The sequence below is a fragment of the Brachyistius frenatus genome, unplaced genomic scaffold (assembly GCF_029030835.1).
Source record: "Brachyistius frenatus isolate BFR_SWC_R1_liver_20210118 unplaced genomic scaffold, ASM2903083v1 Contig_41, whole genome shotgun sequence".
Lineage (NCBI taxonomy): Eukaryota > Metazoa > Chordata > Actinopteri > Embiotocidae > Brachyistius > Brachyistius frenatus.
The window spans coordinates 1,457,012-1,474,287 of record NW_027210640.1 but is presented as its reverse complement, the minus strand read 5'-3'; the positions used below and the strand labels follow the sequence as shown (position 1 = coordinate 1,474,287).

Sequence of the window (17,276 nt, the reverse complement as noted above, 5' to 3'; positions counted from 1 at the left end):
CGATCAAACCCATGGGGAGGTAAGGCTCTCATTTAACAACTCCCTGCGGCAGAACGCACACGCACACGCACACGCACACGCACACGCACACACACACACACGCACACACACACACACACACACACACACACACACACACACACACACACACACACACACACACACACAATAAACCTGTGTGTATATACATGCACTCCAGCCAACCCCACTTCAATCATCCTGCGACTCTCCCTCTTCCTTCCAAAGTTCATCCTCTCGTCCAGACATGTCCGGTTGAGCTGCAGCTCAGCTTCTGCAACTTAAAAGGATTAGTGGTCTCTCCTCTGTCCTGACGCTGCCTTTACAGTTCCCTCCTTTCATCATCCACCCACCCTCAGGCCTGGACACAATGCAGCAGGTTAAAATAAAAACACTGTTGCCTTGGTGAGCTCCACAATGTAGTCCTAGGACTGTGTTCATCTGTGTGTCTGACTGAGACAGAGGCTGCCTGCGTGACTCACACTGCAGTCATACGGCAAAGACAGTAGGGGGGGAAGCATGGAGGTGTGGGGGCTGATGGAGGGATAGGGGGAGGATAGATGAAGCTGCTAGACCTAAAAAACAGGACATGTACATTTTTGCATATTAGTGCAGTTTGAGTGACTTTTTTTTTTACTTTTGTTTATCTGCCTTTTTTTTTTTACTGTTTAAAAAAATTTGATCCCGAAAGATGATCTTCACTTTGTTACAATCAGTAAAAAAGACAGCAGAAATACCGCAACTTTTTGCCATCAAAGAAACATATTTCTTCTCTGTTTGCGGAGGTGAAGAGGAAGAGAACAATGTGCTATTTTATAACAGATGTACATGTTTCACCTGCATGAGGAGATTTAGCATGTGTGCTTCAAGAACATGATATAAACTGAAACACTGAAAAGCAGGAGATAAAAAAAAAAGACCACAGGAATGCAAGCAAACTTAAATTTAAATTGCAAAGATGCTGACTGTGCCTCCGCCTGCCAACACTGTGAGTTGATATTATGCAACGTCTCCTGTCTGAGGTGGCGAACCTTTAAGTAAGACACTGTACGAACTAAACAATGTGGAGAGTGGTTTTAAAATGGTCCAAGACATTACATTATTTCTTCAAGTTTTCAGCTGGCTTCTACAATGCAATGCATTGTAATGCAAACATTCTTCTCTCTGACATCTGTAACATGGTTTAGACTTTGAGCGGAGAAAAACATTATTTCATCACCTGGATACATGTTCATCTGAGCGTGTATAACTGCAGCATGACTTTCACCACAGTTTGAACTAGAACAATATCAGCCATAAGCAAGAGAGAGACGGTCACCATGATGACACACCCACACCCACACCCACCCACCCACACACACACACACACACACACACACACACACACACACACACACACACACACACACACACACACACACACACACACACACACACACACACACACACACACACACACACACACACACACACACACACACACAATCCGCATGAGCAGCCCAGAAGTTAGGGATGATGTTATTGAAGGGCCAACTCTCCACCTCGGGGGGCCAAACAAGTGGATGTGTTATCACTCACACTATGAGCAGACGTGGCTCCGCATGAATGACAGTAACAGTGACTACACTGCAAAAACTGTCTGTTGCAATTGAAGCCATTCAGTTTTAGAACGGGTTTTCTTGTTCAACAAGCATGTAAAAAAAAAAAAGACCCCAATGATGAAACGATGATGTGATGCCACTTTTTGATTCAACTTCATGTCGTTAAAATGATGTGTGTGTGTGTGTCTGTGTGTGTGTGTTTGTGAGGGATAGCTGAGGCATGCAGTGCTGCGTCTGCACACTGACTGGTCAGATCAGCATCAAACACAGTGGAACTCGGCACAGCCATGGGACTGGGATGGGACGCACGCACGCACGCACACACACACACACACACACACACACACACACACACACACACACACACACACACACACACACACACACACACACACACACACACACACACACACACAAACTGCAATTCTCCATTTAAACTTTCTGCAGGCTAAAAAACATGAGACAGGCTTGTGTTTTTTTTTACCCTTAAGGAAACTTTCAAACTCTCTAAACATCTCTAAAACGAATTGTCATTGACAGTGGTTTTTGTTTTTTTTGCGTGCTGCCTGACATAAGCTGTGCTAGAAGGGAAGCTGAGAAAGGAGGAAGGACAGAGGAGCGGTGCTGAGGGAAGGCCTGAGGAGGAGATGACTGAGAGTGAGTGGAGTGGAGATCAAAAGCAGGGGAACACTGAAATGTGTATGAAAAAAAAGAGAGAAGAACAAACCGCTGATGAATGTGACCAGACGATTTTCATGGTTAGTTAACGTGTGTTGAGGGAGATCATGACTTTCAGGGGTCAGTGAAACTTCCTTTACAAAATGCTGGTGTAGCATAAATGAATGATATAGAAGTGAGAAGCATGAAGGATGAAGATGGAGGTGAATACAAGAGTGACATCATCCATCTCCACCTCCCCCCACCTCCCTCACCATTCTGCTCTGTCTGGTTGATATCGAGTGGCTGCCGTGCCAGTTCTGACCCTTGCTTTCGCACCGTAACACTAAATAGTCCTTGACTTTTAACACGCGGTGAAGTCATAAAAACACCAAATACATACAGTAGATATGCAGATGCTCCAGTTGCAAAATATATCAGATTCTTATTGCTATTGTTAGATGAATTTCCACAATAATATTTCCATAAAAGACTGGGGTATCTGAGATTCATGAAGCCCGGAGAATCTGCTGCCCCTTCGGTATAATTTTTGGAGCAGTCAAGCTGATTCCTCCCACAGACCGCCTCAAACTGCTTATTCAACCAAAAAGGCGCTGTAAAATTGACACACAGAGATTTAGGCCGACTTTTACCAAGGAAGAAGTTGGTATTGGGGCCATTTTTATTTCTGCATTCTTCATGTGTACAGCTGCTTCACAGTGAAAGCCCCATGGTTACTAGAAATCTGATGACAGCACGGTAATCGTTGGAATTAGCAACATGCTAACATGTAGCTGGATTTTTGCCAGATACCCTCACATCCATATCACAAGTGTTATGTGATTAAGGACAGCGAGTCTTTATGCAGTTCCACATCATTTGTGAATAATTATCCATGACTGGTGGAGCTTAAAACAAAGAGATAAAGGTGTGATAATAGACCATAGTATGACCCATGACTATATTATATTACAATGTCGTTTGTCCAAATATTTGTGCATTCATTACATGGATGCCATTTTTTTTATTTATTTTTTTATCTGTCAGTCTTTCCATCTCTGAATCTGTATTATTAATTAAATGAATGCATATGCAGAAACAATCTGAAATTGTTTGGTTTATATCCACACTCAGAATAAAAAGTCTCTTGATCTCATATTATGACTGAAATATCCAAATCATGTATATAACATCCTATTTTCTCTCAGTACTTTGCCACCCTAATGCAGGTATACGTGTCTGTGTTGACCTGATTCTGAGGTTTATAAGGTATTTGAATTCAATGTGGTATTTTGTGAGATTTCAATGCATTTATCTCCACCAGTGAGTGAATTCATTATTCAGTGGATCAGAGAAGGATTCATAGCTGTGTCAAACTGCAGGATCAAAACACAGATTACTCCAGTTACACAAATACATAATACATACACACACACACACACACACACACACACACACACACACACACACACACACACACACACACACACACACACACACACACACACACACACACACACACACACACACACACACACACACACACACACACACACACACACACACACACACACACACACACACACACACACACACACACACACACACACACACACACACACACACACACACACGCGGGCCACACCAGCCTGTCTTATGGCATTAGAAATGACTGCTGATACCACAGTCAGTTATATAACCCTGGACGTGGGTCAGCCCGTGCTAAATGATTGTTTGCCTAATTAGACTGGAGAGCACTGATCTTGTGGTTAAAGGCAGAAATTAAGTGAGTGAAGCATGTAGGGTTGTCAGGGTGGATGCACTCATTACGATGTAGAAGATGCAACCTGGCACTCTCTTTTTTGTGATTGAATAAACAGGGATTGAGCTTAATCTAAAGCTCAGACATATACGAGTGAAATTTTATCCGATTGTTGCCGAGTTTTGACGGCTTAAGTTCCGTTGAAGAGGCTGGTCCCAGATATTAAAGTGACACAGAGGCCTGGGACAAATATCTGTCAGTCAAAAGGCGAATGTTGTGGTAAATCCATTTAGTGGCCCCAGGGACTTTACTTCGCTTGTCCATCACACTTGTAACATTTTTATGTTTATGTGTGTGTTTGCGAAGTGTCAAAGCAGAGAAAGTAGAGGAAAAGAAAAAAAAAAAACCCACCCGAGGGCTCCCAACCGGCTCGGCACTCTGCGTCTCTTTCTTCCTCTGCTCCTGAGCCGCAACATCTTTCAGATATTCATTTCCCTGAAGGAGAGATGACAAACAGTTAAAATAAACACAGCCACAAGCTGCATCGATAAGCAAAACTTATTACAAACAGCTGTCTGTGATTATTAATACTTCTTCTTCAACTCATATTGCTCTCATTCAAATAACCTCCAATTCAATGTTAAATTAGTTTTGCTACTTGAAGCTACAGTAACAGCTAACACAAATTTATGGCAAACACTGGAGCATTTCAATCTATTAAATTGGATTATGAATTATACAAAAATAATCACAACACCTTCACCATGAATCTTTCCATTATGATTTAAAGAATAAAACATGTTTATTGTGCTTTTTTTTTAGTCACTTCATCGTCTTTTCCACCATACAAGTCTGTGTCTGAAGCCATACACTGCAGGAGTTTTTGCTGAATGAAATGGAATTTGAATTCAATAACAATGAAGTCAGGTTAAGTGGAGTTGCATTGATTTTAACCAAATGTAATCTAACCGACTCCATTTAATAATATTTCTCCTCCAGTTCATATGGATCATGTGAAAAGAGGTCGTTAAAATGGTGAATTTTAGATCTTTGGAATGTAAGCGGACTCCGACAGAGAGCCATATGTCTGACCAGTAGGACGCCTCGACCACACCTCCTGTTAGCTATTGTGTCTATGTGTGTGTGTGTGTGTGTGTGTGTGTGTGTGTGTGTGTGTGTGTGTGTGTGCGTGTGAAGCTCAGAGCTGGCAGCAGCGGCAGAGTTCCTGCCAGAAGAATGTAAACAGGCTGGGTCCTGTAGCACTGTATGGAGGAGCCACAGCCATCTGTGCATGCAGGCCATGTAGACAACCACTTTCCCTTTATCATTAAAAAAAACCTGACATACACAGGGCGTGCAGGTACAAAGGGTAACACACCACATTTGCTGTGATTTGTTACACATCGTAGGGAATATTTTGTTGCTCCTGAAAAGACTTTGGCATGTTGTTTGGATTTAGCCCGTATATTACATGTAAGTTTGTGCATTTAAACATCCGTAAACTGAAAAGGTCAAAATGACTACATTTCCTTCTTCTGTGTTGCACATTGCGTGTATTTACCCACTCTTTAGTGAAGATATCAAAGTTTGGAGCAAATTGAGCATAAAGATGAACTGGAGACAGGAGAAGCTCTATACTATCAATACTTTGATTTTATTGGTCACTTGACGTTTTTTTTTTTTTTTTTTTTCTGTACTAATCCTAATTCCTGGTCCAGAATATAGACACAGAATACAGTTTAAAGGCTAATGAAATGACATCATAAATATTATTTTCCAATTCTGCCAATAGAGCCCCTTAAATCCAAGACACAGAACTTTTAAGCTCAGTTTCTGTACAAATGACTAGCAGTAGCCCTTATCTTCCATACTGCTAAAGATCAGTACAGAAATGTTTTGTGACTGCATCTACATACTCCTGTTTCTGATTCTCTGTTCCCTTGGGCATTCAGCAGGTAACACACATGCGGTACCTGAGAGAGAAATAAACACAGAGCATGACTGGTATCAGGAGGTTAAAATTTTCTAAAAGCTCTGAAAGTACTTAAAACTGGAGGATCCTCCTTTCACTGTTCACCTGTACACGTTATACGGTATTAACCTCGGGGCGTGAAGACAAAGTGGTGAATATGGAGCAGATTTCACGGTATTTAGGTCAGCGTTTTGACTGCGATATCTTGCAACTCCGCTGTGCATTGAGGAATCTCAGAGCTGAAGCTCAATACTGGTGAAACGCCCCTGAACAAGATCAACTCATGTGCAATATAGGCACCAGTCTGTTCCTTGGAAAGATACTGAACACAGTGAAGTTTATAAAATGGTACAATCCCAACGGCCAGCCGCTTTTGACCCATCCTTATGGTTACACTATATTTACTCTTTTAAAAGATTTAAACAAAATCTAAATATAATTTGATGATACACTTGAACACAATGACCTTTGCTTCCAAATTATTTTTTGGGGACAAAATAAAGTGTTCAATCAAATGGTGACTCACTGGGTCGTTTACAGGGAGCCCGATAAAAACACTATGATTCGAATCACAGGTGCTGTGAGATGCCGACATTTTCAGCATCCAATACTGGATTTATATTTACCTGAATATGTACACACCACTCTGGTATCAAAAATCCGTTTCAGGATACAAAGGCGAGTAGAACACAGACAGAACGAAAACATGACCCACACATACTGTAAATACCATTACCAACCTTGTTGATCCAGGTGGTCACTGCATCCTCTGTGTCATAGGGAGTTTCTACCTCTGGGTCCGAGGATGAATACTGACGGATGCAGGCCATCACCTTGTCCACACTCACAGTCTCCACTGTGTAAGCCATCATCAGAGTATCGATCATTGCCAGGTGGGCGCTCTGCAAGATAATACCGTACAAAAAAGGAGGTCAGAGGGTGACAATGAATAGCTTTGGTTGATTCAATTCAGATTGTATACAGTATTTAGGTATTTTAACTGAAATCATTCTGTGCCACTTAACAGTAAATACAACAATAAAATCCTACATGATTGTTTTACAAATTTAATGCGGTATGAGCTAAGTACACAGTGGTGTATGACAAGAAAGTGATAGATGAGAAAATAAGCCCCGTTTGTTTCCTTACACAACATGAAAAGAGACAGATCTGTCCACTTTGCTGTTGAAACAATGACAGTGATATAATCTCAGTAACAGACTGAGATGTTAGAGTATAAGAAAATCAGACACTGCAGACAAAGACCTGTCCGATCCACTGAGACAGAGAATGAGACATAAACAAGTCAATAAAAAGATTAGCTTGACTTAGAAATGGCAAATCTATCAACAGGGTAACAAATGACTGCAACGGTACAGCAGAAAAATATATCTCTTGGGCTTGTCGACTCTTGTGAAATATAAAATAGAAAAAGCACTGCATTATACTGTAGTTAAGTGGTAAACAAAGAGCTGTGATTTACAGGATTAGGCCAGGTCTGAAAATCCTCTCCTACACTGTACATCTGAGAGTCAGTCTTCGGTCGTTTTGTCTCTGGTGGCTGTTGCCCTGGAAACAAGTGCATCCATCCCTCGTTACAAGACCCAGTTTGTTCACAGTGGATGCTAGCCTCTGAGAAGCCCGACTAAGACCATCTTCCTGACAATACAGTCCAAGTGACAGAACTGGCAATCCATTAAATGCTGCTCCGCTCATCATTATCTCTGACAGCAGGGTAGTAATTTCAAAAATACAACACCAGTTTTGGAGACAACAACAAGGCATCATCATCATGCCGTAAATAACTAGGTATTTTTTGACCAATTTATGAACTCAAAAAAGGCAACACTGTGGATTCAAATTGATGTTGAGGAATATGATGAGTTTCAACCCAACAAACAATATATAGCGTTTAAAAAAATGATAGCGGTATGGCGTAAGTCCTTAAAAACTAAATTCTATTAACTTTCCATCCTAAAAGCCGGAAATTGTGTAAACATATTTGCATATTACAGCATGGAACTGGTTATACTGGTTGTATTCATTTTTTCCCTTAACATACCAGGAAAGATAGTTGTACATCAAAAGAGTTCCTTTTGGGAATGGAGCCAAAGTGCAGTGTAGCCATGAGACTAAGGTTTTTCTAGCTTATAAAAACTGTAATTTTCATAACTACCTTCCACAGGTGTTGTTCAAAAACAACAGAAACAAATGAGTGAAGCAAAATATGTATTCTGATTTAAAAAAAAAAAAAAAAAAAAAGGATCAGCAGTTCATTGCTGAAGAAAAGCAATATATTTTTTATATACGTTTTTTTTTCTCTGAATTTAGAGTGCACCAGCCCCAATATTTACAATAAGTGGTGACTATTCCTTAAGACTAACATCATTGGCAAGACATTCAGTGACAAAGAATGGAGATTTGCTAGATCTTATACTGCAGCAAAAAGTCATATAACAATCAGCAATCAGCCTTTGCTTACTGCTGTCTTTTGTGGCTATTATGTTTCCCTGAATTTAACTTCCTCATTCAAGACGAGTCTGTTTTCTTCTGTCATAATTAGACGTGCGCAGTGAACAGACAGGCCCCTATTGAACCAGTGAAAATTATAACTTGTGAGATGTTGATGGCCCCTTATTATGCCTGTCTTTGCAGTTTATTTTTGAACATTGCAACCTAATTAGCAATGCTAACTATGTGACATCATGAATTGAATTATATGTTATAAAAGGCAAATCCAAAGCAGCAGCAAAAGAGAGCATAATTTGCATAAAACAATGTTTTTCAAGGTCCTTCCCCAGGAAATCCTCTCGTCCAGGACCTAACCATAATCAGACATCAGTCCCATCCTCTTTTATGCTCATGCATGATTGCTTGTTGAGCTCATTTTAAGTGAGACACTGTACTGACATGTAATGGATCACTTTAATTTGCAATGTGTGTAATGATATAGGCTAAATGTGGAAACTTTTGAAGCAATATAAAATGCTGTCTTTCCTGCACCATGGTGATAAAACAGTCGAATGCCTGGTGTAACCTCCACACACTATTGTAATCATACTGTTAAATATTTATACTTGGGCAGCAGCTTTTCCATGAGCTAACCCAATTAATCAGCCGTAAACTTGAAATGGCCTCTGGCAGATCAACAATCCTGCAGTGCTCCACAGTTAGACCAAAAAAATGAAAAATGTCACTGAGGGTTTTATTGTGGAAGTGATGTTGAAGGGCTGTGTAGTTCGTTTACTCTGTCACTAAAGACCAGTGTGTCATTTGATGGAAATCATGAGGTGAAAGAGACCAAGAAGTCGGTCAAGAATTCCTCTTCAAGTATTCAGGTTCAAAACGTGTAAAATGTGTATAATGTGTTTTACAAGACAACTTTACAAGACGAAAAGACTCAATAAGGCATTTGTCCCAGCTGCCATAGCCCTTTTAAATAACTTAAAGTGATTGTTATGCCGTATTTATCTTCAAAGGGACCTTTATTTAAGTCTTTTAAGTTGTATTTACTGTCCTTTTTATTACTGTTTGCCTGATAGGTATTTGGTACTGCTGACTGTACAAAAAAAATTCCCTTCAGGAATAATAAAGATATCCTTGATTATAGCATGATACAAAAAAGACAAAAATAAACCCTGCCCTGCCTTGTTGTACAACAGCTGGTGAGTTATGACTGCCAGCTTTGTGTAATTAAAAACTAGAAAAACCAAACCCAAGTGATGACAGAGATAAATCATTGCCATTTTCCCTAAACCATAACATGACAAAATAGCATGTGGTGAGACAGGCTTACAGGTTAGCAACTATTAGTGCATTTGTAGCTCTGAAATAAATTTCCTGTGTGACATTGCATTAGCATAATGTTTAATTTCCCCTATCTCTGATCTTGCAACCCAGGCAGTGAAGCAACCCCATTTAATAATACACTGTCAAGATGTTTCCTATTGGCCTTCATTTAGCCTGTCCAAACACTGGAAAACATTATCCCAGAGACACACAAACAAGCACATGTGCACGCATCCACATCCTCTTATCAGGTTGCAGAACTTAGTTACAAATCTGCCCTCTGTTTCCACGACAAAACGATTAACTGCAGGCAACAGCAATTTTAAAAGGCCCAAGGGAGCTTTTTCTCTGCTCGTCTCCTTTTCTCTGCTCAGCAATTTGAGGATATTGATTTGGATCTGCTGTGGTCTGATGAGAGACAATGACAACAAGGAAAGTTAATCTTGTTTATTAGACCACAGACCCGCAGTCTCTAATCATATTGCATGACAACATGCCATTGTGGGGGAGGAGGAGATTAATGTAGGAGCACATGCTCATTCCAAGATACAGGTGTCTTTAAGACTGGGATCATACAAACTTTATAAAGTAACAGGTCAACTTGTTTCAACACCTAAAGGTCCCATATTGTATACATTCAGATTTCAATTTCCTTTTTGGACTATGTGCTCCATTTATACTTTAAAAATATCAAAGTTCTCAGTGTACAGATACATACACACTGCCTATATTCAGCAACTGTGCCATTTGGACTTTTGCAAGTTTGTGATGTCACAAACTCACACTCGTGTCATTTGTCCATCATCAGCACGGCCCACTGTTCAACCTTTTATGTAGGAGAAAACTCTGTGCAGTTATTCTGTGACAAAGCTAGCAAGCTACAAGACTGAAGAAAACCTGTGGTTGGTCTGGGCTTGCGCTACTCAGAAATGAATCAGCCAATCAGAAGAGAGGGTCACTGATATCAATGCACCTTAATGACACAGACACAAGACACCCTGTTCTTGGTAGAGCTCCTCTGACAAACAGAACAGAAACTATATTTAGATGTTTTTTTCGCTACTTAAAACCACAAAAATATTTTCTTATGGATATCAATACTTCAGACAAGATACTGGAAAAGGGTAAAGATTGATGAGCCACGACATAGTAAATTAAGAATGATGCATGAGTAAGAAGGCAGCTCACACAATCTCAGAGGAGCCACTAAACATCCAATTATGTTTCCCTGCTTTTAGTTATTAGAAATCCTTTAACGATGTATGTGAAGCATTATTATTAAAAAGCTCAAAACCTTGCTTAAGCATTGTATAAAATTACAGAGAGAGGAGTTGGCTGTTTTGGAGGCTGGTTGGAAAAGGCAGTCGACATGTCAATTTTACATTTTAGTTTGTGCTGCACTCACGCAGCTGACTTGGACATGATCCGATTATCAGCCGACCCTGTAACAGAGCTTCTGTGCTTCTCATTGCACCGAAACCGACACAACTGTCTTGATTGATGTGAACACATGTGGAAAACTGCCTCTTTAAAGGTCCTCTGCACACAGTATCTAAGAGTGTAGCAGACGGTGTGCTTCAGCTGACTTACGTCAAGCTGCTGTACTGTGTACCGTTCACAGAAATGAACAGTCAGCGAGGGATCAGCTGACCATGTGTAAATGTCAGAGGAAATCTAAAGAGAAAGTCTTCAGTAATCGGATGGATGTAAAGAGGAAACGAAGACGGGAGGAAGAATAGAGAAGACAGGCAAATACTTCACTGCCCACAGAAAGAGTTGGCCTTTCTTATTACAGGAGACATGTCTGTCATTTGCTATAAATGTTTCCTCTGTTATCTCCCCTGACGTCATGTTTTCTAACCTTTAGGTTCGCCGAGCACATATGCCTTCCTTCTACCCTGCTTTACTCCATGTTCCTACAGCTGCACATATCCATACCTTGGAGCCGCCCAGCACAGCCTCAGTGGCCAACAGTAGCTTTACTGAGGTGTTCAAAGACCAAATTACTTTCCTTGGGGGATGTGCGGCTGAAAAAGGAGGAAATATTGCAAATTCATTTAATTACATTTTTCACCCATGGTGTCAACTGGCGACTTAAATTTAATTCTCCAACATTTATTTTCCATTTCTCCCCCAAGATACTGCCTTTATCACACGCTGGCTATGAAAACTGTACTAACGGTTATGCGATCTGTGCGAATGGATTGCATATATTCATATAGCACACAAAAACGTAGACATAAAACCAGAAATACACGCACATTTTTTGCTTTCTCATCTAAGCTGATTGAGTCCATAAATCTTGTTTCGATTTCTCAAGAGGAACGAAGATGCTGCTTCACGGTCAATATCCTGTTTTTTTATTGTACTGCTGCCTCTCTGTATTTCCACCCGGGAAAATAGGCGCTAACATCGCTCGTCTTTAATACGGCTCCGTGGTGAAAGAGCAAAGATGAAAATCCACCGTAGAAGCCTGATTTAACGCCTCACAAAGGAATAGCAAACATGAGCCACACCGACCCACAAAAGACAGTGTGCGATGTATTTCACCTCTCAGTTGTGCGTCTGTAAGCTAAAATCACCTTTGTCATGGCTCTGAGCTGCTTGTTGAGGCCTGACCCAGGTATTCATGTGAAAGATGAACATTAGTTTCATCCTCACCGTAACTGTGGAGGAACTCTGGAAAGAGCTTTCTGTGAAATCAAGAGAATCAACACACTAACTTTAGTTCATGGTGAAATAATTTGAATTGAGGTAAAGACTTCAGTAATGTCTTAACCATACAGAGCTGCACCAGGTCACGGCTGATCATCAGTAGGTCTGTTTTCTTTTAGTTCGAGGCTTTATTGATTATTAATGATAATCCACAAAGTTTTTATAGAAACTTCCATCAGGCAAAGTAGGAGCAGAAAATGACCATTAACTAAAAACCTCCAAACTTTTGCACAGCAGTCTCCTGTACTTTCACATGACTGAGCAAGCACACACACGCACACGCACACGCACACACACACACACACACACACACACACGTACGCACAGAGTGATTTAACATTAGCTTGATGGTGATGTAACATTGAAATGCAGTCTGTTTTTAGTATTACAGCTGTCCTGTCCCTGAGACTCCAAACTGGGGAAGATGTCTGAAAATTAAATGTGTCTAGCTTCAGGTAACTTCACGCCAACTCAGCCGGGCATGGAAAACCACTCAGCTGTACTTTTCTCCGGTCTCTTTTGAAGGTCACCACAAGTGCTGTAAAGTAAAGGCAAAAAGCAGCAGAGTGAGAGGTTTTAGCTTTCCATATGCATATATTTTCTCCTTTATTCCCTTGTGATTGCAGTAAAATGGGGGGGGAAATACAACTGCGTTTCAGAACTAATCTTCTTACAGTTTATGTCACTGTTAAGGAGGGCAGATAGATGGGATTTGCTGCAGTCCCAGTAGCTGGAAATTTCAGATAATCAATGAAAGATCATTAACATTATTAACTCTACAAGCACGTTACTAGCTCTGTGAGGCTGACTTAGGTATTGTACAACACTTTACGCTAACCCTAACATGCTCAAAATGATGCTAATGAATGCTAATTAGCATTGAACACAGGGTAAGGTTGCTGCTGGTGAAAATGTAACAGGATTGAACAAAATGGACGTTTTGAGCTGATTGTGCTCGTTGTAAAGTGGTATTGCACTTTAAGGCCCAGAGACTAAAGTCACTTTTTATATACAGTCTATGGTAAAGACCAAAGTGATGGGCTGACTGACACAAAGACTAAACCATTTAATTTCCCGAACCATGACTTTTCCAGGTAAATCCAGGATCCAGGATCCGTCACCAGTCAAGCAAGCAATGCTGCATTTTACCTAAACCTTGACAATCTAAATTTGGAAAATTCTCCCATGGTCATCAGCACAGCCTTTGGGAAATATAAAACCTTCCAGTTTTCAGTCTTTTTTTCAGCACTGCTTTTCCTTTTCAAAAGAGGGATGGCAAAACTCCTTTTACAGCCTGCCCAACAGTAAACAGAAATAAAAATGCTCTCACACACAATTTCACACATGCCCATACACACTTTTGGATGTACAAAATACCAACTGTGAGGTCTGGCATCAGTTGTGGGAATGGAGCTTTTAAGCAGCATACCTTCCCCCCTCCATATGCTCCAAACCCAACCTAGCAATTATATGGAAACCTCAGCGCTAACCTTAGAACTCTATCTGGGGACAGGATTATGGCTACCAGCCAGCGCTGACCCAGTCTGGTGATATGCCTCCACCCCAAGTCCTTCTATCATTTTTAAAAAGGGCTTCTGTGTTGAGAGAATTATTCGATTGCATTTTAAAGGAAATACCGCTCCTTTTACATAAACATAAATATGTGTCTTACCTGGTGTTCAGACTGAATCCCCGTGAGAATGCAAATAGCCGCAGTAGTGACTAGAGACGGACCTTTGCTGATTGCGAAATCAGGTCCATTTTACCCCATCATTTCTGAGAGTAAGGTCCAAATAAGCTTTCCTTTTATGTCATTATCTCGGAGAGATATAGCGTAGACCGAGGAAGAACCCAATAAACTCTGGAGTGGATCAGAATTACAGGCAGAGCTGCACATTAGTTTCCACTTTCCTTAACATTGCAATTTAAAAAAAAATATTTAACATCCAATGGATTACAATAAAGTGAAATAGTGACAAAATATAGGTCATTCTACAAATATGCCATGAACTCCTTGGTGGAGGTCTGACCTCTCCAACTGCTCTCCTAGTTTTAAAGGTCCCACATTTGACACTTCTGGTGTTTTATTTTCAGTTTTGAATTCCAGAAAAACATATTTTCTTGTGTTTTTAAGTAGCAAAAACAATCTCAATACAGTTTTACATTGCATCTTTCTGGAGTTCTACCAAGAACACTTGTTTTGTGTCTGCGTCTTTAAGATGCATTTTGATTCTGATTGGTGGACTCTTTTCTGAGTGACGCGCACCAATGCCAACCACAGGTTTTCTTTGGTCTTGTAGCTTGCTAGTTCTGCCGTGGAATAACTGCTGAATGTTTTCTTCTTTCTGAAAGGTTGGACAGTGGGATGTGCTGAGGGCGAACATATGAGTTGAGCAAGAGTTTGTGACATCACAAATTTAAGGAAGTCCAAACGGCACAGTTGCTGAATACAGACTGCGCATTTCTCTGTGGACCGAGCATTTTCACACATTTACAGTATTTATGTACCACCTAGACCTACTTTATAACTCAGAATTAATCAAATTTGGGACTTTTAAATATAAATGAAAGTTAGGGCTCCATTACTGTACAACATTCCACAGTTTTCAGAGTAGGAGCCTTAGGGCAGAAATTATTAATCACAAAATCCCTGCTTTAAATTCCAAATAAAAAGATTTTCTAAATCTTTTACACAATATAATACGCTTAATCTGGTGTTACACTAAATCAGAAGATAGAGCATTGAATACTGACATTCAAAATGAGCATTTTCAACAGAGACATTTTATTTTCTGCTGTCGTCCGTGTTGCAGCAGAGATTACTTACATCATGAGAATATACTGATTGTGATAAGAGAGATGATATTCATGTAAGCAAGGAGAGGGGATCTGCCAAAACAATGAGATAACCATCTCACTCGCAACCTGTTTCTAATACTGAACTAAGAAGTCATTTGAACTGGAAAAACTCATCCTTGTTCGTTTTTAGTCTGGGCAAGGTTGCTCTTTCCTGAAGATACTGATACTGATGTCTAAGTTGATCTCAGTCTGGGCCTTCACCTGGGACAATCAGTCTTTAAGAAACCCAACCAGGGTCAGTTTCCTCTGAAAACAAACTTAACAGCCTCATGTGGGCACAGAGTCCCTGTCACTCCAATAAGCCGGCACCCTGACCATTTAAACTTACTGTGAGTAGAAAATAAATTATGCATTGATAATACATAAGTAAATACATTTACAACAAGTAAGTGCAGAGAACAAAAACGATCACTGTCTGCTTTCATTGGATAAGAAAGTTTAGCTTGAACATGTTTTCCTCCCTGCATTGTTTAAAGGCCTTTGGATAAATGTGTTCTCGTGTTCGGGGTTGAGAGCAGAGAAGCTTCCTCCCCACTCGTCATGGAATCTCAGCATTACTGATTTTTCTTTGTAGAGGAAAACATTTCGATGTACCAATATACGACTCCAAAATGTGTCAGCCGAACACATGACATCACATAATGTGCTCGCTGCTTATCCAGCCATACTGCACCGCTTGGGAGTCGCATACTGGCTGTGACTTCGTTAAGGCCGACGGGGACAGAACGTACTTGGATGGGCTTCCCTTCCACCCTGCTGCTTCAGCTCGTCTTTGTTCACAAGATCAAGCGCACGAGGAAAAGAAAAAGGACTGTGGAAGCCAGTTTGATGTTGAGAAGTGTTTTGTTTTCTGCCTGGCGCTTGGGCAAGCTTTCTGCACTTCAACTTCTGCATGTACACGTGTGTGTGTGTGTGTGTGTGTGTGTGTGTGTGTGTGTGTGTGTGTGTGTGTGTGTGTGTGTGTGTGTGTGTGTGTGTGTGTGTGTGTGTGTGTGTGTGTGTGTGTGTGAGTAAGACATGCGTCGTCTCAGAAATGCTGTGTGCCTGCTTATGTGAATCCAGCATTTCAGCGTTCTCTTCCTCAGAGCCTGGCAGTGCTTACCACTACTACAACCCCCACTACACTAACACACACACACACACACACACACACACACACACACACACACACACACACACACACACACACACACACACACACACACACACACACACACACACACACACACACGCAGAGCACATAACTACACATACACACTGTACATGCAAGCTCACATTGCACATATGACATATGCAGGCAAAATCACCCCCACTCTTGCACCCACCTACACACAGACACAACACCCTGCCTACTGGAGTGTAACCATGGAAACGTGGTGCCTGCCCAACAGGGGTTGTGATGGAGGCAGTAAAAAGATGAGGGAGAATAGCAGGAAGGAAGTGTATTCTCCTCTATTCATCCATCCTGTACACGAGATGATGAATATATCTGTTCCACAGTAAAACTAATATTCAGTATACACAGTGGGTATGTGAGCGTGGTAATCATTTTTCAACACGTTGACCCTGACGAAGATCTGACCGGGATTGAAATGTGGTCTATCTTGAGAGATGATTTGGAGTCTGTGTGCAAGCATTTCCATCATATTATCTAGTGATATATTTCTCCAACGGATTTTATCAAAAACTATTTGTGGGCTCAAGCTGTGCCTGTAATAGTCTAAAACACAGAATTTAACATTCCTATATAAGTGGGGGGACAATTGATTTCAAGAATGAAAAGGGACACTATTATAAAGCACCAATAATGACTCTTGCATAATCAGCTGCAACATCAGCTGTGTTCTTGTCGCTGCTGCAGAGATGGTATGTGCCCCATTTGTGTTTTATTTTATTGAAAAGC

The 17,276-nt window shown here is 40.7% G+C and overlaps 2 protein-coding genes across 8 annotated transcripts in view; one reads left to right on the top strand and one right to left on the bottom strand.

Moving 5' to 3' along the window:
* The window catches only part of LOC138623038 (GRAM domain-containing protein 2B), a 191,551-nt gene that overhangs the window by 109,026 nt on the left and 65,249 nt on the right, over positions 1–17,276 (top strand). The gene's annotated exons all lie outside the window — the stretch shown is intronic.
* camsap2a (calmodulin regulated spectrin-associated protein family, member 2a) overlaps positions 1–17,276 on the bottom strand; it is a 49,878-nt gene that overhangs the window by 23,326 nt on the left and 9,276 nt on the right. For all 7 annotated transcript variants that reach the window (XM_069702288.1, XM_069702283.1, XM_069702284.1 and 4 more), the window contains exons 3-4: positions 6,751–6,912; positions 4,450–4,533 (exon numbers count right to left, since the gene is read on the bottom strand). In XM_069702288.1, coding sequence (XP_069558389.1) covers positions 4,450–4,533; positions 6,751–6,912 — 246 coding nt within the window. The remainder of the gene's footprint in view (positions 1–4,449; positions 4,534–6,750; positions 6,913–17,276) is intronic.